This window comes from Cololabis saira, chromosome 16 (assembly GCF_033807715.1).
Source record: "Cololabis saira isolate AMF1-May2022 chromosome 16, fColSai1.1, whole genome shotgun sequence".
In the NCBI taxonomy this organism is placed as follows: Eukaryota; Metazoa; Chordata; class Actinopteri; order Beloniformes; family Belonidae; genus Cololabis; species Cololabis saira.
In genome coordinates, this window is record NC_084602.1 from 18022889 (window position 1) to 18049917 (window position 27029).

Here is a 27029-nt window from a genome sequence, read left to right on the forward strand (position 1 = left end):
AGATGCCATAATAGGTCCCCTTTAAAGGGGACCTAATATGAAAAACAAGTTTTTTCTTGCTTTAACATATATAAAGTGGAGTCCCCTCAGCCAACTCAGAGAAGGAGGAAAGCAACCAAATTCTGCAGTGTGTGTACAGCCGCCCGGATGAGCCATCCAGTGTAATGTGGCTTCTACGAGCCGTTCAGATTCTGCGCATTTTCGTTACGTAACCAAAATCAAACCACGCCCACAACTATAAAACCATGTAACTGCATGCGAGCGTCTATCGCTTCGCACTGCGTGACATCGGACGCTCTCTGTCCATCTCCCTCCAGCCAGCTGCCACTTTATTGAGGTTTTTGTAGTGAAATGAGGAGGTATCATAGAGATAACTTTTCATTTCAACTAACTGGATCAGCCGTTCCTCATCCATGACTGTTTCCTACAGCGCTTTCAACCGGCTTTCAACGCGAGCGACAGGAAGAAAATAGAAGCAGGGCGTCCGAGAAATATTCAGCTTAAAACAGTGCACCGCGCAGCGATGCTCACAGCCAGTTAGGACAGTCCAATAGAAAATAAAGCAAATGGATGGATGGAGTTGATTTTGTCACTGATGCTCGCTCGCATCGCATGCAGTTAGGACACGGTGAAACTCCGCTGGCCGGAGCTTCCGCCATTTTTTCGTAGCGGTGTATCGCGTCATTCAGGCAGCCAATCAGCTCAGTGCCTCATTATCATAGCCTACTCAGAATCCCACATAGAGGAGGTTAGAGAATGGGATGATAAAGACATGGCTCAGAGGCTGAATTTCTCATTTATTTAGCAAAAACAATCAAAAGCTTGTTTTTAAGACATCCAAGGCCTGTTTAAAATAGGGATTAGATGCCATAATAGAAAAAATGCTGGGAAATTAAAAAATGTTCAGTTTTTTATGTTGGATAAATATTTTCTACCTTGTAATTTTGTAAAAGATTTTTTTCTTTGAAAAGCATGCCTAAAGCACATTTATTTGATTTATACAATGGTGAAAAAATTGGCGAAATAAATGAAAAACTGCGAAGAACCATTGTTCAGTATTGGGCCAAGTGTTTATTATTTTAGGTTTCGGCCACAAATTTTCATTTCGGTGCATCACTACCTGGGACTATGAGGTCTTAAAGGTCAGAAGGAGCTTGAACCTTCAGGGGGGAGTAGTTGATTCTCATACTAGCATTGAGAACATTTGGCCAAAATTAGGGTATCAGAATCTGCAAGTATCTACAACTGTACACCAAGTGATACCAGACTGTCAGTTAGTCTTTGCAGCTCCAAAAGTCAAAACAGGAAGCTAAATAATAACTATTTTACAACTTCCTGTCTTGAGTTTGGTTAATACCGCCTGACTTTGACCGTATGACAGGTGTTTGTTTTATTGGTATGTGAATATAATACGTTCTGAGGAGTATCCTAGTGCCGTGGAAATATTTGATATATTTTGAATCATAATATTTTTCACTGAGCGTCATAATCGGTAATAGTTTTCAAATACAAAATAAAACAATTAATCGTGATATCAGTCTTGAGTTGATAATAAAAACACTAAAAACTTAAGTGACAATTCTGAAGCTATTTGTTTCAGGCTGTAGTTTGTAAACTGCAACAGTCAGTTTGAGGACTTGACGAAATACCATATAGGCCCGAATATAAGACGACCCCTTCTTTTTCAAGACTCAAGTTTGAAAAAAAGACTTTTTGAACACCAAATTAAACTTTTATACAGAACATAATTACAGTACATATGAAAAAGAATGATAATATATTTGAGATCAAAAGCATTTTATTTTGCCTCATTGGAATCTTGCAAAAACTGTCAATCACATGTTAATATCTGAACATTTAAATATATAAACTAAAGTGAATCACATTTGTAAATGAATGGTTTATTTACATTTCAAAAACCAGAAGCCAATCTACTGTGATAAAACAACAAAATTGCAATAACTGCATTAACCATAAACGTGAAGTCTAACTAACTGTAGTCTTGAAACAAATCTGAATAAGGAAAAACATTGCAATAGAAGAAGGCCAACTGGTTTAAACTTGAGAGTAGCTGAGATCTGTCATGTCAGAACATTACTCCTCACAAACATCCTCTGCCTCGCTGTGCTCAGTGTCACTGTCCTCACTCCCAACCTCTGGCTCCTCCCAGAGCACGTCTTCCTCACTGCCGTCCAGGGCATTTGATATGAGACATTTTTTAAACCCCTGGATAATGCTCTTTGAGGAAACTGCATCCCATGCGTGGAGGATCCACTCACAGAGCAAACGCACCGAAGGCTTCTGAAAAGTTCCTGTCGGTGTGAGTGCGTTGAGCCACTCTGTGTATTTCTTTCGCAGATTGTCTTTGAATGGTTTGTGGACCACAGCATCCAACACCTGCAGCTGACTTGTCATTCCCCCCGGAATGATCACTAAGTCGCCGTTCATCGACTCCACTTGTTTTTTGACCGGATCAGACAAGTGTCCACAAAATGCATCCAAAATCAGCATGTTCCTCGTTTTTCTGAGTCCCCCACACCGTCTGCCCCACACAACCTTGAGCCAGTCGACTACAAGCTGGGTGTCCATCCAGCCCTGTTCCTGGGCACGTACAATAATGCCAGCTGGCATCGCCTCCTTAGGTTCTGTCTTACGTTTTAAAACCACATACGGAGGGAGTTTCGTTCCGTCTGCGAGGCAGGCTAACATGACGGTAACACGGCTCTTCTCATTTCCAGTGGATTTTAGAATAACAGATTCCTCACCTTTCTCGTGTACAGTGACAGGTGTTGGCATGTCAAAAAACACAGCTGTCTGTTCAGCATTGCCAATCTGATCCAGTAGGTAAGAGTGCTTTTCCCTTAAGCTGATCACATGGTGCTGAAAAGACAACAGCTTCTCTCCAAAGTCAGAAATCAGGCGCTGGGCTAGAAGTGTATTGTGTTGCAGCGTTACTCCGTGACGCTTCATCATTCTCTTACACCAGCCGAGACTTGCTTTGAAGTCTGCTATGTTTAGCTCTTTGGCTATTTCCACGGCCTTGAGCTGAATGGCGGCTCTGCTGATGGGCATCCCGTCCTTTCGTTTCTCGTCCACGTACTTGCACACCCTCCTGTCGAGCTCCCGGAAGCGGCCGCTCTGAGGACCACGGAAAGCTTTTCTCTGACCGTGAGTATTTTTTAGGCAATCTTTTTGACCTCTCCATCTCCGTACATTACACTCTGTGGTGCCATATTTTTCAGCTGCTGTGTTATTGTTTGAAGACTCTGCCTCTTCTATCACCATCAACTTGAAGTTTGCATCATAACTTCTCCTCAGCTGCTGGGCTATACTTGTTCTGCTTCGCAGCTTTAGTCCGGTACGCCACATCATTCTCGCAAACCAGCCGAGGCTTGCTTTGAAGTCAGCTATGTTTAGCTCTTTGGCTATTTCCACGGCCTTGAGCTGAATGTCTGCTTTGCTCATGGGGTTCCCCTCCATTCGTTTCTCCTCCGCGTACGCGTAGACCCTCCTGTCGAGCTCTTGGAATCGGCCGCTCTTAGGACCACGGAAAGCTTTTCTCTCACTGTGAGCATTTTTTAGGAGATCTTTTTGAGCTCTCCATCTCCGTACATTACACTCTGTGATGCCATATTTATCAGCCGCTGTGCTATTGTTTGAAGACTCTGCCTCTTGTATCACCATCAACTTGAAGGTTGCATCGTAACTTCTCCTCAGCAGCCCATTAACCTGGCCGATCTTCGGCTTTCTTTTCTCCAGTTTGTCGCTACATTTCTCCATTTTCTGTTATGTCTTCTCTTCTCTCTCTGCACGCTCTCTGTGCTCTGTAACATAAGAAAAATCACAAAATGTCTCCTGTTAGCAACCAGACTCAACAGTACCGTCCAGCATGGCTAACTACATAGCAGCCTAGCTGCACTCTCAGGCTGCAACAATTTCTCCTCTACTTACAAATGTATGCATGATAGGTAATATTTTAGCAGTTCTGCGATATAACAAAATGACTACACCAACATTACAATTATTTTTAACTAACATGAATTCACTCTTACCACTAAAACAATTTAATTACTGAGAGCAGCGAAAATGCGTACCTTACCGGTTAAAGTCGCGGAGCAAAGAGGAAGTGAAACTCTCCGCCACGCGGTAAGTGCAGTTTAGAAAATAAAAGACTTCCGGTAATACTCAGAGACCTATTTCCTGACATAGCCTATATGTGTTTAACATTATGAACATTAACAAGAACGTGTACACTAATACCCTTTTCTCCCCGCATATTAACAGCTCTCAAAGAAATAAAAGAAAACATGACAGCAAAAACATTGTCCTTCAAAATAAAAGCGTGCACTTCGCTGCCTTGTTAATTATATGGCGCAACAAAATCACACCACTACATTTAGACCCCGAATGTAAGACGAACGAACCCCACTTTTTCAGTCTTATTTCAATGCAAAAAACACCGTCTTATATTCGGGCCAATACAGTACAGACGACCCAGTTTGAATAATCAGATTGGGACGTAACTTTGCAGCAGCAGCTGAACAGAATCATACTCTCAGCACAGTTATATGACAAACTTGAATAAATGTGAATAAAGTGCATTGTGATGCTCCAAGCAGACTGTAACTATTAGTTTTCAAAGATATTTTATGGACATGTACACCAGCAGCACCTTCATGTGTATGGTGTTTGTACACGTTCAGTAACACACACAGCCTTCTTTAAAGAAGCTGCTGCAAGTTGAACGTTGCTCATAGATTTCATTTTATGAGCAGCTGTTAAGACATTACAGACAGCATTTTTAAGAATTGTCTTTGAAAAAAAGTAATTTCTTACTTTAACAGTAAATGGCACAACACTGGCAAGCGCAGCACTTTTAAAAAATTGTTATTTAGAGCCTACCTTATCCTGCTGCACCTTTCAGTTTTTTAATTGTATATATGTTAATAAGTGCCACATTTGTTTATTTACTGCTTGCTATTTTTTAAATCTGGGTACAGTGAGAAAAATTACCGGAGTCAAATTCCTTGTTGGGCAATGTTCAAACTTAGCCAATAAAATCTGATTCTGATTTGGTTGCTGAGTAAAGGGGGGCATTGTGAGAGTAAAAGAGTTTTGAAACAGCACCTTCAGGTGGATCTAAGGTGGAAGGACACGCTGGAGGTGTCAGGACTGTGATGTGAACATCTGTCTGTGATGGACAAGAAATATTTTTCTTGTAGCACAAATTGTTTGTTTGGAATCTTCTTTTGAAACGTGATTTTCAAGCTCCTCGGTAACAAGAGGCCCTGCTCCTGTCTTCACTGCCGCGGAAAAAGCCCCAGTTACTTTGGAGACATGCCACAATGACCGCTGGCCTGACAAAACCAGGTGAGATGTGTAAAGGATGGTGTTTTTGTGGATTTGATCAACACTTTTGTCTTTTTGTTCAGTGTAATATGGTTTTGTTTAGTTGCCTTAGTAACATCTGTCACACTGCCTGGTAAGAGTCCACACCGATCAGAAACACGCAGTGATGATGCCTCAGCATGCCATGAATAAAAGGTTTAAATCCAATCTTAAATAAATAAGGGAGTCTGTAAATGAACACTAACTGGGAGGTTGGTCCATTAGAACCAGGAATCTGGAAATTGAAGGCTCTGCCTCCCATTCTTCTGTTGAGAACTCTGGAACCACCAGTAGACCTGCAGTCTGACAGATCCAGCTCTGCTGGGATGACCTGGGACTATGAGGTCTTAAAGGTCAGAAGGAGCTCGAACCTTCAGGGGGGAGTGGTTCTGATTCTCATACTAGCATTGAAAACATTTCGGCAAAATTAGGGTATCAGAATCTGCAAGTATCTACAACTGTACACCAAGTGATACCAGACTGTCAGTTTGTCTTTGCAACTCCAAAAGTCAAAGCAGGAAGCTAAATAATACTATTTTACAACTTCCTGTTTTGAGTTTGGTTAATACTGCCTGACTTTGACCGTATGAAAGGCGTTTGTTTTATTGGTATGTGAATATAATACGTTCTGAGTATCCTGGTACCGAGGAAATATTTGATATATTTTGAATCGTAATATTTTTCACTGAGCGCCATAATCGGTAATAGTTTTCAAATACAAAATAAAACAATTAGTCGTGATATCAGTCTTGAGTTGATAATAAAAACACTAAAAACTTAAGTGACAATTCTGCAGTTATTTGTTTCAGGCTGTAGTTTGTAAACTGCAACAGTCAGTATGAGGACTTTGACCAAATACCGTATTGGCCCTAATATAAGACGACCCCTTCTTTTTCAAGACTCAAGTTTGTAAAAAAAAGACTTTTTGAACAACAAATTCAATTTTTATACAGAAAATAATTACAGTACATATGAAAAAAAATGATAACAATATAGTCGAGATCAAAAGCATTTTATTTTGCCTCATTGGAATCTTGCAAAAACTGTCAATCACATGTTAATATCTGAACATTTAAATATATAAACTAAAGTGAATCACATTTGTAAAGGAATGGCTTCTGGTTTTTGAAATGTAAATAAAACAATCTACTGTGATAAAACAACAAAATTGCAATAACTGCATTAACCATAAACGTGAAGTCTAACTAACTGTAGTCTTGAAACAAATCTGAATAAGGAAAAACATTGCAATAGAAGAAGGCCAACTGGTTTAAACTTGAGAGTAGCTGAGATCCGTCATGTCAGAACATTACTCCTCACAAACATCCTCTGCCTCGCTGTGCTCAGTGTCACTGTCCTCACTCCCAACCTCTTGCTCTGCTGGCTCCTCCCAGAGTACGTCATCCTCACTGCCGTCCAGGGCATTTGATACGAGACATTTTTTAAACCCCTGGATGATGCTCTTTGAGGAAATTGCATCCCATGCGTGGAGGATCCACTCACAGAGCAAACGCACCGAAGGTTTCTGAAAAGTTCCTGTCGGTGTGAGTGCGTTGAGCCACTCTGTGTATTTCTTTCGCAGATTGTCTTTGAATGGTTTGTGGACCACAGCATCCAACACCTGCAGCTGACTTGTCATTCCCCCCGGAATGATCACTAAGTCGCCGTTCATCGACTTCACTTGTTTTTTGACCGGATCAGACAAGTGTCCACAAAATGCATCCAAAATCAACATGTTCCTCGTTTTTCTGAGTCCCCCACGCCGTCTGCCCCACACAACCTTGAGCCAGTCCACTACAAGCTGGGTGTCCATCCAGCCCTGTTCCTGGGCACGTACAATAATGCCAGCTGGCGTCGCCTCCTTAGGTTCTGTCTTACGTTTTAAAACCACATACGGAGGGAGTTTGGTTCCGTCTGCGAGGCAGGCTAACATGACAGTAACACGGCTCTTCTCATTTCCAGTGGATTTTAGAATAACAGATTCCTCACCTTTCTCGTGTACAGTGACAGGTGTTGGCATGTCAAAAAACACAGCTGTCTGTTCAGCATTGCCAATCTGATCGAGTAGGTAAGAGTGCTTTTTCCTTAAGCTGATCACATGGCGCTGAAAAGACAACAGCTTCTCTCCAAAGTCAGAGGGCAGGCGCTGGGCTAGAAGTGTTCTGTCTCGCAGCCTTACTCCGTGACGCTTCATCATTCTCCTACACCAGCCGAGACTTGCTTTGAAGTCTGCTATGTTTAGCTCTTTGGCTATTTCCACGGCCTTGAGCCGAATGGCGGCTCTGCTGATGGGCATCCTGTCCTTTCGTTTCTCGTCCACGTACGTGCACACCCTCCTGTCGAGCTCCCGGAAGCGGCCGCTCTGAGGACCACGGAAAGCTTTTCTCTCACTATGAGCATTTTTTAGGAGATCTTTTTGAGCTCTCCATCTCCGTACATTACACTCTGTGACACCATATTTTTCAGCTGCTGTGTTATTGTTTGAAGACTCTGCCTCTTTTATCACCATCAACTTGAAGTTTGCTTCATAACTTCTCCTCGGCTGCTGGGCTATACTTTTTCTGCTTCGCAGCTTTAGTCCGGTACGCCGCATCATTCTTGCAAACCAGCCGAGGCTTGCTTTGAAGTCAGCTATGTTTAGCTCTTTGGCTATTTCCACGGCCTTGAGCTGAATGTCGACTTTGCTGATGGGCATGCCGTCCTTTTCTTTCTCCTCCGCGTACGCGTACACCCTCCTGTCGAGCTCTTGGGATCGGCCGCTCTGAGGACCACGGAAAGCTTTTCTCTCACTGTGAGCATTTTTTAGGAGGAGATCTTTTTGAGCTCTCCATCTCTGTACATTACAATCTGTGACGCCATATTTATCAGCCGCTGTGTTATTGTCTGAAGACTCTGCCTCATTTATCACCATCAACTTGAAGGTTGCATCGTAACTTCTACTCAGCTGCCCGTTAACCTGGCCGATCTTCGAACTTCTTCTTTCCAGTTTGTCGCTACGTTTCTCCATTTTCTGTTATGCCTTCTCTTCTGTCTCTGTAACAACATAAGGAAAATCACAAAATGTCTCCTGTTAGCAACCAGACTCAACAGTACCGTCCAGCATGGCTAGCTACATAGCAGCCTAGCTGCACTCTCAGGCTGCAACAACTTCTCCTCGACATACAAATTTATTCATGACACGTAATATTTTAGCAGTTCTGCGATATAACAAAATGACTACACCAACATTACAATTATTTTTAAGTAACATGAATTCACTCTTACCACTAAAACAATTAAATTACTGAGAGCAGCGAAAATGCGTACCTTGCCGGTTAAAGTCGCGGAGCAAAGAGGAAGTGAAACTCTCCGCCACGCGCTAACATGACACCAAAAACACTGCCCTTCAAAATAAAAGCGTGCACTTCGCTGCCTTTAGACCCCGAATGTAAGACGAACGAACCCCCCTTTTTCAGTCTTATTTCAATGCAAAAAACACCATCTTATGTTCGGGCCAATACAGTACAGACGACCCGGTTTGAATAATCATATTGGGACGTAACTTTGCAGAAGCAGCTGAACAGAATCATCCTCTCAGCACAGTTATATTACAAACTTGAATAAATGTGAATAAAGTGCATTGTGATGCTTGCATGCATTTCCATGCGTAAAGAAGCAGGTACCGGTTTGATCTGGTCGGACTCCGACACCTGCACCGCCATGGCTCACCTGCGGAGAGACCAGCCCAGTCAGAACCCTGACCCACACCAGGCTCCATTACAACAATCCCACTTCTACCATTACCGTCTGCGTGGGCTGAATTATCTGCTGCAGGTTGAATGTGGACGGGTTCACTCTGCTGCTGCTCGGCCTCTTTGGTTCCGGATGAAGGTTTTCTGGGTCGAATCACACTGCAGCAGTTTGTTTACAGGAATGATACTGCTTCCTTTAAATCTCGCTTGTGTGTCTGCCGGAGCGCATGCAGCAGCCATGGATGTATTATTATTTAACAGTTTCTTCTTCTCTAGGATTAGTGGCGGATCACAACCAACGTTATTAGGTGCATACCGCCACCTGCTGTACCGGAGTGTGTAACATCAGGATAATTAGTACATCAGGTTACAATCTAACTTAATATATTATAAAGGGGGGGGGGGGGGGGAGAAAGAAAAGAAAAGAGAAAAAAAGGAAATACCTAAGTAAAATAAGATAACCACATTAAATCCTATTATCTATCCCTGCATCTTTGAGAAAGACAAGGATTGCCCTATAACAATCCCTCATCACCTCACTCCTCCCTAATAACCCTACTAAACTCCATTCCCTTCCCAGCTCGTACACCCCGTCTCTTAAAGCGTTCCTTTCTACCTCATACTTGCCACATTTAAGAAGCACATGCTCTACACTCTCTGTGAAATCACACTCCTCACATTTATCAGACACGGACTTTGCCATTTACAGAGTTGATTTTAAACTAGTATGACCTTACTTTAATCTAGAAATGATTACTTCCTCTCTCCTACACTTTCTTTTGTAAACCTTCACGTTAATTGACTTCTGTATGCTATAAAAATGTCTCCCTTTTACACCGTTGTCCCACACCTTTTGCCATGAGTCCCTCACTGCCTTTCTAATTAATGATTTTGCTTCACCTTTACCAAAAGAAATTTCCACAATTGCCTCACTACTCAATTTCAATGCTCTTTTAGCAATATTGTCTGCTTTCTCATTGCCATCAACACCCATGTGGGCAGGAAAGCTTTCAGCCTGAAGGATGCACAGCGAACCAGCCTCGCAGATTCGCCGCAACCTTTTAAATAAATACATGATATTACAGGTTCCTGTCACACAGGTCTTGAAATATTCCGTGTACATTTGTACGATTATAAATATTCCTGTTTTCATGTGGTTCAAACAGGTGCAAAGACACTGAGCACTTTATTACAAATTGTCATGAAAAATCCACCAGTTAGTCAACGAGTATAACAAACTTCCGGTTTTTCCATAAATAAATAAATACATATTTTGCATTAACGGTGAAAGTTTTCTTCCTTTTGTAAAATATGGCAAAATTAAAAAGCAGTATCAGACAAACGTGACCTTAGTTCTTAGATATCAGAACTTAGATATCAATCAGGATATCTCACTTGTGATGTATCCATTGATGTTTCAATTTAAAATAAGAGTTAAGAAATAATTCATTGAAAGTAAGAAGTTGCAAAGGTGCAATTAATTGATTAAAGGAAGTTTTATTTTTTTGTTTGGAGATAAATGAAACGTTATTGTTATGTTGATCAGAAGCTGAATTTCAGATCTAAGATGGTAAACTTCTGAACAAAGTAGGAAACATCCAAGTGGGTTGTGTGAGTGTGGGAGGCCGGAAACAGTTCAACATGTTCTGATGAAGTGTAAAAAGTATTCTGCAGAAAGGAGTATTTTATATAGAACCCTGTTAGATCTAGGTTTATTTTGTATATTCTGTTAGAATATTACTCGGCCAACATGAGGACCACCAACTGATAGCAAGGGCAGTCATACGTTTTCTGCATGCCACTGGGCTTTATTCAAGAATATAAGTGACCTTTGTGAAGGTGGACAGAAGGAGGCTGGACAAAATCACTGAAAGGGCCGGCTCTGTCGTGGGTTGCTCTCTGGACACAGTGCAGGTGGTGGGAGAGAGGAGGATGATGGCTAAGCTGTCATCCATGATGGAGAAGGACTCCCACCACATGAAGGAACCATCAGAGCGCTGGAGAGCTCCTTCAGCGACAGGCTCCTCACCCTAAATGTGTGAAGGAGCGCTACAGAAGGTCCTTCCTCCCTGCAGCTGTGAGACTACACAACCAGCACTGCTCACAGTAGACCACATACAACCTGAGAATAAATGTACATACTAGAATATAATGTGCAATATCATTCACTGCAACGTGCAATTATGTAAATATCCATCTGTAAATATCCGTCTGTTATTTTATATACCAGTATTTTTTATTATTTATTTTTAATATTTATTATTATTGTATATAATTAGACTGCCCCCCCCCCCCCATCCCACTCTACGTTACATTAACGTAAATATTCCAACCCCGTAACATTTGTACAGACTCACATCCGACACTTTAAAAACCCCATATTGTACATCTCTGTTTATATTGTTCATTTCTGTTTATACATTTTATCTGTCATCTGTCATCCTACGTCACTTTCTGTAAAGACTCATATCCGGCACTTTTTAGTCCTCATATCCTTTACACATTTTACTTTATTCTATCTCTTACTTTATCTCCATATATTTGTTTGCTTTTATATTTTTATTTTTATTTTTACTGTATTGCACCAATCACCACAACAAATTCCTTGTGTGTGTTAACAAACTTGGCAATAAACCCCCTTTCTGATTCTGATTCTGATTCTGATTCTATACCAGTACTGTTTATAGTGTGACATACTGATATTATTACTGTATTATTATTATTGATGCCTCTTGTTTTGCACTATCCCCTTTGCTGCTGTACACTGCGAATTTCCCCGCTGTGGGACTAATAAAGGAATATCTTATTTTATCTCATCTGAGCTAATTCAGCCCCAAACTACCAGAGGAGGGCAGTAATACGCCTGGATGCGTCGAAACTGGCGGAAACACAAAAGAAGAAGAAGAAGAAGTTGGAGTTTTCCAGGTGAGATTAGCGGTGCTGGCAGCCTGTAGTTTACCTGGCGTCCCGTCCAGGTGTTCTGCGGTTATTCTGCAGAGTTTCCAGAGTGTATCTGAGCTGCTAACAGCACGGTTCCTCCCAGCTCCAGCTCCGTCTGCAGGAGGTCGGAGCGGGAAGTTTGAAGTCTGTCTGAGACTAGCAGCTGCTCCAGAACCGCCCTCAGTTCGGGTTTCACCGGGTTTAAATGAGTCCAATGCCGCTATGTTGTCTCCGACCTTCCTCGGCCGGCACCGGCTCAGTCCGGATCAGAGCTCCTGCGGCTCGGTCCAGATAACCGTCCAGAAGCTCCAGGACTCTCACCGGACCGACGCGGACTGGAGGCGGAAGAAGCCCGGACCGAGCCCGGACCCGGACCCGGGGCCGGCAGTGCGGCCAGCGGCGCAGTCTCGGCCCGGTAAGACGCAGCAGGGTTGGGGGAAAACTCCGGCGGTGTCAGTTCACCTGCTGGTTCACTGACATTTACAGGTGACCAGCAGCAGGACTACACAGAAAAAGAACTTGTTATTTGACAATTTTCAGCTGTTTCAAGTAATTTTTCACTTGAAATAAGTAGAAAAATCTGCCAGTGGGACAAGATTTATCTTCTCATTACAAGCAAAAAAATCTTGTTCCACTGGCAGATTTTTCTACTTATTTTAAGTGAAAATCTACTTGAAACAGGTGAAAATTGTTGTTTTTTTTTCCAGTGATGAGTCTTGTTTTAAGTGTAATGAGATTTTTTTTGACTAAAAATGAGACATTTTAACTAGAAATAAGACAAATATTCTTGTTAAGATTTTGAGTTTTTGCAGTGTATGATTTATTTGCCTAATTATTCGCTTTACTTTAAGACTAGGGTACCAAATTATATATTTTTGTGATGTACTGAAACACAAAACACAGAATTGAAAGAAGCTTTTTTCAAACGAAGGTACTTACATTAGTAGTTACATTTTCATAGAAAACCTGAAAACTAAAGCTTAAGTACCGAATACTACGATATTGAGATACATTTGATTGAAGACCTGCCAATCACACTTAGTCCATCTGCAGCACAGATTGTATCCTGGAAGCCGAGGGGGCAAATAAATACTTACAGAAAGTGTACTTTAAATCTACAGAATAAAACCTGCTTTCAGGAGCCATCAAGCATAAAATGAAAGATGTCTGAGAGCGTGCAGGTGGTTGTGTGACAGGGAGCTAATTCTTCTCGGATACTTCAGCTTGCGTTAGTGATAGACCGGTGTCGTGCCAAAAAGTGATTGCCTGCCAGTGCCAGAATCTGATTTCTCCCCTGAAAATTGGTCTTTTTACCTGCCAAAAATGGATTGAAGGCCAAATACAGTTAATGAAAGGTTGTTTCTACCTAAATATGATTTGATCTCATTCTTGAGCTTCATAATATAAACACTAGACCTCACAGGATTGCTTTTAACTCTTTTTAAAGGACCATTACAACACAAAATAGGCATTTTCACCTGCCAAAAATGGATTGATTGATTGATTGATTGATTGAAGAATTTATTAGAAGAATTGCATAGGATCAGGTACAGTTTCATGACAGTACAGATTTGCTGATACAAATCCAACTAAAAGGCATTATTCCAAGAAAGCATTACACTTGTTTACATTGGAGACCTTTTTTAACTCGTATAACATTGAATGACATACAGGTAAGAAGCAGTACTTTGTAGGGAAGATTGTAAAAAAAAAAGAAAAAAGAAAAGGGGGGAATTACTGTTATTTTGCACCGAGAGAGACTAAAAAGGTGATGAGACAAATAGAATAAGCTAGGTAATACAAAACAAAAGCAGAAAACAAAACAAAAAAACAAGAACAAGAAACAATAATCAGAAGGAACAGCGGGATGTGCAGTAGAGGCTTTGATTATTCCCAGTTACGAGTAGCAGCTTCCTGTAGGTGGCTTTTTAGGGCAGACTTGAAGGAGATTAGGGATTTGTTCTCTTTTATGGCTGTCGGTAAGGAATTCCACATGTTGGTAGTATAGGATGCAAACGAGTTTGAACCTTTCTTGGAGTTAACCATGGGCTGAAAGTGATTTGTGGAGCTGCCTCTAGTGTTATGGTGGTGAACATCTTTTACATTTTGAAAGTATTTAGACAAGTACAAGGGTATTTTGGAGGTGTAATTGAAGGCCAAATACAGTTTATGAAAAGTTGTTTCTACCTAAATATGATTTGATCTCATTCTTGAAGTTTAAATACCTGGGCCACATAATCAGGGATGATTTTACTGACCATGATGATTTGGAGCGTCAGTGCTGTAAACTATATGGCCAAGCCAATATGCTGGCACGTAAGTTTCACATGTGTACGGATAATGTTAAAACAGCACTGTTTAAAACATATTGCACTCCGCTATACACTGCTCACTTGTGGTGCCATTATACCAGTGCTAAAATGAAAAAGCTACAGGTGGCATACAATGATGCTTTTAGAATTTTTCTAAAACTCCCTAAATGGACAAGTGCAAGTGAAATGTTTGACCAGTGATGTTCCCACTTTCCATGCTGTACTGAGGAATTTTATGTTTAGATTTATGTGTAGACTGAAGGAGTCAAAGAATGTTTTAATTATGGCCTTAACAGAGACTACACAGAGCGATACAAGGTTCTCCTCCTGTTTCTGGAAACACTGGAGGAAATGTTTGTATGTTTTTAACTAATTTGACACAAGTGAATCTCTTTCTCTTTGTTTTTAATGTCTGTGTCTTTGTATCTTGTTTTGTATACTGGACCCAGTGTCTGCAAATAAAGTTTAAAGTAAGTTGAGCTTCATAATATAAACACTAAAGCTCACAGGATTGCTTTTAACTCTTTTAAACGACCATTACAACACAAAATAGGCATTTTCACCTACCAAAAATTGATTGAAGGCCAAATACAGTTAATGAAAAGTTGTTTCTGCCTAAATATGACTTGATCTCATTCTTGAGCTTCATAATCTGAAAATCTGACGTTTTAGCGCTAACGTTCAACGGGCTGCTGTGCCTGCTCCCGCGGCCAGAAATCAGAAGAAATCAGATTCTGGCAGGCAATCACTTTTTGGCACAACACCGGCAGGTTCAGCCAGACGTGTGTCACCATAGCAACACCGAAACGCTCGGGTGGGCCGGGTCAGAGGTCACGTGTTCATGTCAATTCAGTCCAGTACAATTAAATATTTTGTTATGCCCCAAAGGTAAATTAGATGTCGTCGACGTCATCCACCATTAAGGGCATTGGTTCTTTGGCTGGACTGTTTTGGTAAAGCTGTAGGAACTCTGTTGTTTTTGTAAGGAATAAACATTTTTTTTCTGCCTTGAAAGTGTTTGGGCAGCTAAAACTACATATGGCATAGAGAGCAGCCAAGGATCAGGATTCCAGAACAGTTTCTGACAATGGGAATCACCTCCAGTTTTCTGTTTTCCAGTGATTTCTTTGAGGCTCCTGATTTGATTCTGGAGCAACTTTAAAAAGATCCAGAGAACTTTCTGACTACTTCTATCTGACTATGGATCAAAAAAATTAAAGTCTGTTATCTCTGAGTCACTTTGTCATCACTTTTTTGACATGATGCTCCATGAAGCTGGAAAAACCATGTGGTCATCAAACTGCTCCTGGATTGTTGGTTGACAGAGGTCTTGAAGAACATCTCATAATAATAGTTGACAAACCATATGGTTTGAAAACTAAAGCCAGCCAAGTCTGATAGGACGTTTTTACCCAAAAAGAGATGAAGATTAAACAAAGTACCAGGATGAGTTCTTCTCATCTATAGAATAGATATAAAATATATAATTTTAATCATAAAAATTACAATTTTAAATGACTAAGTTTATTAATTTCAGATGATTTCTATTTTGTAACTCCACATATACTTTGTTTTTAGGGATTATATTTTGCGATTTCCCAATAATTTCCCAGGTTTCTTTTTTTTACTATCCCCACTTCTAATAAAAAGGAATTAATGACTTTTTAACCTTATATTGTTTTGGATAAAAGGACATTTCTGCACAGAAACATAAAGACATAAAATGAACACAGCCAAAACATGAACTGAGCTGACATAAGAACATAAACAAGAAAAGAAAATTGGATGAAAGCAGTATCAATGGATTAATAATAGATAAAATATTTTATATAAATTAAACCTTCCATCAGTGATATTTTGTCTTGAAGGCAGCATGACGACCTTCAGAGTTGGTAGATATAAATATACCAGCTGTTTGTGAGAACATAGTCCAGATGTTCTCCAATAGTCTCCATCGCAGGTACCAGTTTTCACCAGTAGGGGGAGGAGTTTTCGGTTTAGAGGGATTTAACCTGAACTTCGTCTATAAACACAACTCTTTTTACAATATTAAGGTAATTCCTGGTGTAGAATAAAATGTGATGATATAAATGTTTCCAGAAGCAGTCAGACCTAAATTTAAACTGTTAAAACTCCACTGCTGAAACTGGACATCTCACCTGAAGATCAAACAAAACATCTCCATGAAATTTCTCTGGTGATGCAACGGAGTGAGAGATTTCTAGGCTTCAGCAGCTAATTTGTCCACTTCCAGTTTACACAACCCTCTGACCAGGATCAACACTGTTGTAACAGCAGTGGTCTTTCAATATCCACTTCAGACACCCAGGCACTTGTGAAGCACAAAAAAAACAGTCCCACTTTAAGAGCTTGTGTACCGTCTCCACATGTTTAAAGTTGAACATTTCTCCTAACTGGGATCCTCACTGAGACAAATCCACCAGTCAAGAATTGTGTCAATGACTCTGCCTCTGCTGACATCATCACTTGCAGGTGAAGAGCTGCTGACGTCATGTTTCACAGCCGGAGAGCGAGGAGTTGTCCTGGGAGCTCTGAGACAGCGGTGAGAAAGTCATTCAGAGCTGTGCAGAAGTGTAAAAACATGAATTTATGTCCAGACCTTCCTGATGTTGGACTCCAGAACTGCTGTTTCACCTGCTGTCTATCCCTGTGTTGGTGCTGCTCAGGTCTCAGAGTGCCCCCCACAGAAAAGAGGTCCAAGTGCAGCTGCTGGATCCGGGGCTGCTCCAAATCACAACCCCCAGGGCCGGCTCTGCTGTGACCCACCACGGCGGAGCAGAGCCGTCCTCCAATTGTCTGGGAGATGCCAGTGATGCAGCAGCATCTGCAGCGGCTGCTGCTGCTGCTTCTGCAGCTGCTGCTGCAGCTGTGGCTGCCGCCGCTCCTCTCATCAGGGTACGTACACATGTGCAACTGACAGAGATTACTGCTTTCTTTTGTCCTCAACATTAATGTTGATGTCAGGCTCTTTACCTTGTGTTGGATTGTGCTATACAAATACTTGCCTTGCCTCTCTGGATGAGCCCTCCAGGTTAGTAATCACTCTGTTCTCCAGAACAGTCATCCGGATCAGTCATCCGCAAAAGCCCTTGCTGGTTCAACATTTTCAGGTTTTTACTTGAATACTTCCGTCAAGGGTGTAAAGGCGCGCTCCATTTACCTTGGAAGTCAGAACTCAGAATGATGTCACACCTCAGTTGATGGTCTTCCAGCTGCATGTTTTTTCTTGATTTACTAATACAACTGAAAGTCAAGATCAGAGACAACAAGGAGGTGTGCAGGAGGAAGCTGCAGAACAAGCTCCATTACATTTGGAAGATGCTTTTATCCAAACCAACTTACAACAAAGAATACAATCAAGCCACAGTAACACAATAAATCACAAAGGAGGTAACGATAAAACTGTATTTAAATAAGATGACATTCAAGTGCTCAGGAAGTTATAACCTCCAGCAGAAGAACCTGACAGATGTGTGGTTAGGGATGAAGATCACGGGCTCCAATAATACATCCATGCTCCAAGCAGAAGGACCAGATAGATGGAGGTCTGGACAGAGCCAAGGACCTGAACACATTCTTCAACTGGTTCAGTTCAGAAACAATCCCAGCTTATCATCCTGGGGTTGGAGTTGAAGATGCTGTCATACATCTGCTTCAAGAACCCACAATCACCTGGAAAAAGCAGCAGCACAGTGAGGATCAGGTTCTTTGATTTCTCCAGTCCATTACTATATAAGAAACTCCAGAAGACACAGATGGAGGCTTCCACAATCACCCAAACAGACAGCAGTTTGTGAGACTGAATGGTTGTGTATCTGTCCAGGTGGTCAGCAGCTGAGATGACGCATCCTCTCTGAGATGAGAGGATACATCATAAAATGAAAATCATTGACAGCTCTGAACATCCTCTTCACAACACAGTGATTAAGCAACAGAAGAAAATTGTGAAGAGACTGAAATTATGAAATTAACTACTGCAACAATTAATTTCCCTTCCCGGATTAATATGGTGTTTTGAATTTAATTTTGTATGAAGTTTGATCCCACTGTTTAACCTTCAGCCTGGATGTATTTCCCTGCTTTTTTGCCTTCAGGCCCAGTCAGATATGGAAGCTCGCGTATCTCAGTTGGCTGATGGCATTCAGAAGCTGTTACACACAAACAGGTAATCATCACGCGTCAGCATTTCTCCACCTGTGTTTGAGGTGCCTCTATGTAGACATGTGCTCCTACGGCGGCTGCAACACCAACATGGATAAGAAAGGTTCTGACGAATCCAAAGCCAGGATGTCTAGAAGCTGTTGCTGTTTTCACCTGCCAGATCACCATGGTAACATCTGCTGAACACATGTTCAGAGTTTCAGATTAAATTAAGGGTGGGGAACAGGAGCCAGGGAGAGAGGGAAATATGTTTTAGAAAAAGGACTTGGTTCCAGTTGATTCTCTTTCGGATGGCTCTAGGGCTCATAATTGGGACCCTTGTTTTGACCCTGTTTTCATGTCACATAGTAGTTGACTGTTGTTTCACATGTCACAGGGCCAATAAATTAGTTATCCTTCAAAACAGTACATCATTATGATATCACTTTGACATCATCGTCTGCTCTGTGTTAAGGGAGGATCCGGGCCGGGGGCGGAGCCTGAGTCAGCAGACACTGGAACATCTGGAGACCCTGCAGAGCCAGCAGCTGCAGCTGCAGGTAAACGTGCCCACCAGTGCAGAACCTGCTGCATCCTCCTCCTGCTGCCCCACTGCTATTAATGACTTTCCTCTCCTCCAATCAGAGCCAGCTGCTGGAGTCAGCCATCAAGATAGTGACAGGCCACGCCTCTGTACAATCTGACCGCACAGCTGCATCTCACCATCAGGGCGTTGCAGGTAAATACACACTTTAGGGTCTTCACCTGTAGAGCCGCCGTCATCAGCGGGTCTAAAGGTGGTGTGTGGTACAGTTTTACATGGATGTGTAATTGCTAATGTCATCACACCCAAATTAAAAAAGGTTTCTGTTTTTGATCCACCAAGGCTGCGATCAGAGAATAACACCACTTTTTGATGCTCATGGACTCAGTAAGACCTGTTCTAACAAGAGTTACATCACTGGTTTGCAACTGTGCACTTCTGGACCAGCTCCGTACCCATACAAGAGTCCTGGGGGGGCAGGAGGGTTGGCTCAACTAATCTGTATGCTTTGTAGACTTTGAGGAGTAATTGGATGGTGTTCCTTGGGGTCCCCTGTGGGAGGCCTCTGGTATTGAATACTGGCTGCTGTGGGCTGTTTAGTTTCTATAGCAACAGAGGGTGAGTTTCATTTGCAGAGTGGCTTATGGCAGACCTCAGACATGCTGGACTGGTTATATCTCTGACCCGGGAAAGACTTGATACTACTCTGGCAGAATAGATGGCCGGGGAGAGGGGGGCAGACTTTTAAAATCCCTTTATGGACACCAGTTTGGAAGCTGTTCATGGGGTTTTACCTCTAGTACCTACTTGGCTCGGTTCAGCTCAACTCTACTCCGTTTTAATGGTTTTCCACTGTGTGATAGTACCGGTTAGTACCTCCTTTTTTTGCATCTACTTGGCCAAGGGTTCAAACTGAGCTGAGTCGTGCTGAAAATGCAATGTCACCAGGCTGCAGGCCACTGATGAGTCGGAGTAACGAGTAGTCTTGTAGCTTCTTCAGACCTGCCATATATAAAAACCTGGCAGCAGCGACTATGATATTTACTTTACAACTAAACTTTGCTTCAGCAAAAAATGGCAGGCAAACCTACTATATGGTGCAACGAGGAGGTCTACATGTTCCTGAGCCTCATGGCCGACGGCCACATCCAGAGGGGACTCGATAGGGCAACCCCACCCACATCGAGGTGGCAGTGCTGCAAAGGAAAATGACTGAGATCGAGACAAGTTGAAAACTGTATAATGGAAAAGGGGAATTAGAGGATTCCTGACCATAATTCTTGAGCTTTGAAAATAGACAAATCGTTTACATTTGGGGAAGGCTGAATTTATCAAAGCTCGAGTAATCTCTGCAATAAGCCCCGGGGCCATTTGAAATCTTATTTGAGCGAGCACATTTGTTGTTAAATTAGAGGTGAACATTTTTAAAATGTCCCCCATATGCAGTTTGAATCAGACTGGGAAAATTCCCATCTCTGAGGTTTTTGGGTGTTCAGACTGTCAACAGGTTTATATAGATATAATCTGGATATGCTGAAAATCCCATTTGGGCTGGTCCTCTGAACATGGCCCGCAGAGGCTATACTGAGCTGGTGACGGCCAATGATGAAAGGAGAAGATTAAATCAATCATAATAAATAATTTCTGTCTCTTGCAACAGTGTTCTTCAGCCCTGGTCCTCAGGAACCACTGTCCTGCATGTTTTAGATGCTGCTCAGCTCCAACACACTCCTGATTCAAATGAGCGGATCACCATCAGCTTGTCATCCAGGTCTACACAAGTCTTTTAAGGGTCCACTAATCTGAGCCAGGTGTGTCGGAGCAGAGCAACATCTAAAACGTGCAGGACGGAGGTTCCTGAGGACCAGGGCTGAAAAAATGCTGTCTGACCGTGAGTGATGAAGCAGGATCAACACACGCATGTTTGTGAATGACTTTTCTTGTTTTGCCCCGCATTGGGATGGAAGGCAGTTCCAACGGTAACCAATAGGTGTGTCATGTTGAGCTCTTGAAAGCTTAATTTCTGAGTTCCACATGTTTATATGATGTACCTGTACCAGCTGCAGAGTTACAGACCAGTTTAGCTGTTCTATAGATGGTGAAATGTTTTGAGAAATCACGGAGACATTTACTTTCTTCAGCTTGAAACTTAACTGTGTTGTTCTTTTTGTTCTCTTCATCAGCAAACATTGTCAGCAACCAGCAGCCAAGCTCCTCAGGAACAAGACGCCCTGCTCCTGTCTTCACTGCCGTGGAAACAGCCCCAGTTACTTTGGAGACATGCCACAATGACCGCTGGCCTGACAACACCAGGTGAGAGACGGGTAGAGGATGGTGTTTTTGTGGATTTGATCAACACTTTTGTCTTTTTATTCAGTGTAATATGGTTTTGTTTAGTTGCCTTAGTAACATCTGTCACACTGCCTGGTAAGAGTCCACACCGATCAGAAACACGCAGTGATGATGCCTCAGCATGCCATGAATAAAAGGTTTAAATCCAATCTTAAAGAAAGTCTGTAAATGAACACTAACTGGGGGGTTGGTCCATTAGAACCAGGAATGTGGAAACTGAAGGCTCTGCCTCCCATTTTTCTCTTGAGAACTCTGGAACCACCAGTAGACCTGCAGTCTGACAGACCGCAGCTCTGCTGGGATGACCTGGGACTATGAGGTCTTAAAGGTCAGAAGGAGCTCGAACCTTCAAAGTCAAAACAGGAAGCTAAATAATACTATTTTACAACTTCCTGTTTTGAGTTTGGTACTCTTTAATACCGCCTGACTTTGACCGTATGAAAGGTGTTTGTTTTATTGGTATGTGAATATAATACGTTATGAGGAGTATCCTGGTGCCGTGGAAATATTTGATATATTTTGAATCATAATATTGTTCACTTAACGCCATAATCGGTAATAGTTTTCAAATACAAAATGAAACAATTATTTGTGATATCAGTCTTGAGCTGATAATAAAAACACTAAAAACTGATACTAAAAATAATAAAAGGGATAATTCTGGCTGTAGTTTGTAAACTGCAACAGTCAGTATGAGGACTTTGACCAAATACCGTACATAAGACGACCCCCTCTTTTTCAAGACTCAAGTTTGAAAAAAGACTTTTTGAACACCAAATTCAATTTTTATACAGAAAATAATTACAGTACATATGAAACAAATGATTATAACAATATATTCGAGATCAAAAGCATTTTATTTTGCCTCATTCAAATCATGCAAAAACTGTCTATCACATCTTAATATCTGAACATTTAAATATATAAACTGAAGTGAATCACATTTGTAAATAAATGGCTTCTGGTTTTTGAAATGTAAATAAACCAATCTACTGTAATAAAACAACAAAATTGCAATAACTGTACTAACCATAAAAGTGAAGTCTAACTGTAGTCTTAAGAAAGAGGTAGAATAAGGAAAAACTTTGCAATAAAATAAGGCCAACTGGTTTAAACTTGAGAGTAGCTGAGATCTGTCATGTCAGAACATTACTCCTCACAAACATCCTCTGCCTCGCTGTTCTCAGTGTCACTGTCCTCACTCCCAACCTCTTGCTCTGCTGGCTCCTCCCAGAGCACGTCATCCTCACTGCCGTCCAGGGCATTTGATACAAGACATTTTTTAAACCCCTGGATGATGCTCTTTGAGGAAACTGCATCCCATGCATGGAGGATCCACTCACAGAGCAAACGCACCGAAGGTTTCTGAAACGTTCCTGTCTCTGTGAGTGTGTTGAGCCACTCTGTGTATTTCTTTCGCAGATTGTCTTTGAATGGTTTGTTGACTACAGCCCCCAACACCTGCAGCTGACTTGTCATTCCCCCCGGAATGATCACTAAGTCACCGTTCATCGATTTCACTTGTTTTTTGACCGGATCAGATAAGTGTCCACAAAATGCATCCAAAATCAGCATGTTCCTCGTATTTCCCAGTCCCCCACACCGTCTGCCCCACACAACCTTGAGCCAGTCCACTACAAGCTGGGTGTCCATCCAGCCCTGTTCCTGGGCACGTACAATAATGCCAGCTGGCGTCGCCTCCTTAGGTTCTGTCTTACGTTTTAAAACCACATACGGAGGGAGTTTGGTTCCGTCTGCGAGGCAGGCTAACATGACGGTAACGCGGCTCTTCTCATTTCCAGTGGATTTTAGAATAACATATTCCTCACCGTTCTCGTGTACAGTAACAGGTGTTGGCATGTCAAAAAACACAGCTGTCTGTTCAGCATTGCCAATCTGATCCAGTGGGTAAGAGTGCTTTTCCCTTAAGCTGATCACATGGTGCTGAAAAGACAACAGCTTCTCTCCAATGTCAGAGATCAAGCGCTGGGCTAGAAGAGTATTTTGTCGTAGTGTTACTCCGTGACGCTTCATCATTCTCTTACACCAGCCGAGGCTTCCTTTGAAGTTTGCTATGCCTAGCTCTTTGGCAATTTCCATGGCCTTGAGCTGAATGGCGGCTCTGCTGATGGGCATCCCGTCCTTTCGTTTCTCGTCCACGTACTTGCACACCCTCCTGTCGAGCTCCCGGAAGCGGCCGCTCTGAGGACCACGGAAAGCTTTTCTCTGACCGTGAGTATTTTTTAGGCAATCTTTTTGAGCTCTCCATCTCCGTACATTACACTCTGTGGTGCCATATTTTTCAGCTGCTGTGTTATTGTCTGAAGACTCTGCCTCTTTTATCACCATCAACTTGAAGTTTGCGTCATAACTTCTCCTCAGCTGCTGGGCTATACTTGTTCTGCTTCGCAGCTTTAGTCCGGTACGCCGCATCATTCTCGCAAACCAGCCGAGGCTTGCTTTGAAGTCTGCTATGTTTAGCTCTTTGGCTATTTCCACGGCCTTGAGCTGAATGTCTGCTTTGCTCATGGGGTTCCCTTCCATTCGTTTCTCCTCCGCGTACACGTACACCCTCCTGTCGAGCTCTTTGAATCGGCCGCTCTTAGGACCACGGAAAGCTTTTCTCTCACTGTGAGCATTTTTTAGGAGATCTTTTTGAGCTCTCCATCTCCGTACATTACACTCTGTGACGCCATATTCATCAGCCGCTGTGTTATTGTCTGAAGACTCTGCCTCTTTTATCACCATCAACTTGAAGGTTGCATCATAACTTTTCCTCAGCGTCCCGTTAACCTGGCCGATCTTCGGCTTTCTTTTCTCCAGTTTGTCTCTACATTTCTCCATTTTCGGTTATCTCGTTATTTTCTTCTCTCTTCTTTCTTACCGCTATTTTTTTAATTTTCTTCTTCGTGGCAGGGGTTTGCTTTGGCCTGGGGAGTTCTTCTTTTTCTTCTGTAAGTTTATTGGTGGATCGCAACCAACGTTATTAGATGCATGCCGCCACCTACTGTACCAGAGTGCATAACATCAGGTTACAGTCTAACTCAAAGGAAAATAGGGGAAGAAAAGAAAGAAAACAAAAGAAAAATAAGTAAATAAATACGCAAATAATTAAATAATATAATCACATCTATATCCTATTATGTAGCCATGTCTCTTTAAAAAAGACAAGGAGTGCCCTGTAGTAATCCCTCATTTTCTCACTGCTCCCTAATAACCCTTCTAAAACTCAATTCACGTCCCATCTCGTACACAGTCTCTTAAAGCCTTCCTTTCAACCTCTTGCCACATTAAAGAAGCACATGCTCAACACTCTCTATGACATCACACCCCTCACATTTATCAGACACAGACTTTGACATTAAAAATAAAAAAGTAGATTTTATCAGTGTATGACCTAATCTCAATCTGGATATGATTACTTCCTCTCTCCTGCACTTACCCTTGAAAACCTGTGTTAATTGACTTCTGTATGTTATAAAAATGTCTCCCTTTTGCACCAGTGTCCCACACCGTCTGCCATGAATCCCTTTTTGATTATTGATTTTGCTTCACCTTTACCAAAAGGGATTTCCAGAATTACCTTGCTACTCAAGTTTAGTGCACTTTTAGCAATATAATCTGCTTTCTCGTTGCCATCTACACCCTTGTGGGCAGGAACCCAACAAAACTGCACAGTAATTCCAATTTTAAGTAGTCTCCACAACACCATGAGTATTTCTTACACCAGGTCGTCTCTTATTTTTTTCTTTGAAGTCAAGCTCTGAAGGGCTGCAATGGAGTTCAGCATTCGCTTTGAATATATCTGGCACCATCTAGCGGTGTGAATGGGTATGTTTATGTAGTGGGTCTAATTCTGCGTTGTGTTTTGCAGTAGGAACAGTCACACTCCGGAATTGTTTCAGCTCAATTTATTCTCCTTGCTGCATTATGGAGAAGAACATTGAATGTTTACAAACTTTCTCATGCACGCTCTCTGTGCTCTGTAACAACATAAGGAAAATCACAAAATGTCTCCTGTTAGTAACCAGACTCAACAGTACCGTCCAGCATGGCTAACTACATAGCAGCCTAGCTGCACTCTCAGGCTGCAACAACTTCTCCTCGACTTTTATGCATGACAGGTAATATTTTAGCAGTTCTGCAAAATGACTACACCAAGCTTGCAATTATTTTTTAAGTAACATGAATTCACTCTTACCACTAAAACAGTTACATTACTGAGAGCAGCAAAAATGCGTACCTTGCTGGTTAAAGTCGCGGAGCAAAGAGGAAGTGAAACCCTCCATGACCCGGTCAGTGCAGTTTAGAAAATAAAATACTTCCGGTAATACTCAGAAACCTATTTCCTGACATAGCCTATATATGTTTACAATTATGAACATTAACAAGAACATATACACTAATACCCCCTTCTCCCCGTATATTAACAGCTCTCAAAGAAATAAAAGAAAACGTGACAGCAAAAACATTGCCCTTCAAAATAAAAGCCTGCACTTCGCTGCCTTGTTCATTATATAGGGGCCGTAAGGTGGACCCTGTTATCGTTTCATCCCGCTCCCACCTTTGTGGACTACACAATCTTTACATCATAAAAAAAATGATTCATGCTCACCTTATAAGTAAAAGTTCGGTGCTCAAAACCCCACAAGAGTCCCGTGATCGGGACCGCAAAACGGTACTAGTTTCTTCTGAGCGTAGTAAGATTTTCGTCTGCGGTAGAGGCGCGGTCGTCACGTGATCACGCTGCACCAATAGGATGCGCGTTACTAGTAAACACTAGAGATCTGAATGCCACAGAGAGAAGGAGGAGATCCTCCGAGTCCAATTGATAACGATTCCTTTACATTGTCTTGTATTTATCTATGTAATGTTATTGTTAATGTGGCTTTTTGCTGGTTATTGCTGCTGCTTTTTATCGGAGCCTTGCATTGTTTACTTACTGTTGTGCACTTTATCCCCATCTTGCTGCTCATTTTGTACATTTTTTAATGTGTGTTTGTTCTATGTCGTTAAACTTATGCAACCAAATTGCTCTTCAAGGGACAGCAATAAACTGATAATGATGATATGTGAAAGTTTCGGCTTTCAAGTTATATTTTCACATAGTCAAAGCAGAGTTTTTTTTAAATATTTTATATTCAGATCAATGAAATGCAGAACCATAAGAGTGTTTTATCACAGTTTTGTATAGTTACGATTTCAAAACTTTCTTCTTACAATCATGACTCTACCATATGAAATGTAATTGCACTTAAAATAATTCAATGAGACTGTCCATAAAAACATTCAAACCAATTCTTTATGTAATAAAACTGGAACAGCAAATATTATTCAGCATTTTTTTGTCTTTTCACCAGTTAGTATGTTAAATATATAAAGACAATTAAATTAAGAACAAAAACTGTATACATCCCATAGATTAGAGACATTAATCTATGGAATGTATGCTGTAAAGAAAATATGAAAAGGATTCATCAAAAGGCAATTCAAAATAATGCTAACACTGTACAAAATAGCCCACCCCAGTTCATCCCAGTATACCACAGTCTATATCTCGAATCAACTCTTAATCCTCACTGTCAGTGTCAGGACAGTTGT

The 27029-nt window shown here is 41.6% G+C and overlaps 1 protein-coding gene across 1 annotated transcript in view; it reads left to right on the forward strand.

Annotated features, from left to right (window-relative positions):
• The first annotated feature begins 12055 nt into the window (after nt 1–12055).
• Nucleotides 12056–27029, forward strand: part of kiaa0586 (KIAA0586 ortholog) — a 46398-nt gene continuing 31424 nt past the window's right edge. The window contains 7 exon segments of the mRNA XM_061743276.1: nt 12056–12474; nt 16865–16934; nt 17059–17287; nt 18487–18557; nt 19008–19092; nt 19178–19271; nt 21260–21389. Of these exon segments, the coding sequence (XP_061599260.1) occupies nt 12282–12474; nt 16865–16934; nt 17059–17287; nt 18487–18557; nt 19008–19092; nt 19178–19271; nt 21260–21389 (872 nt within the window). The 5' untranslated portion in view covers nt 12056–12281.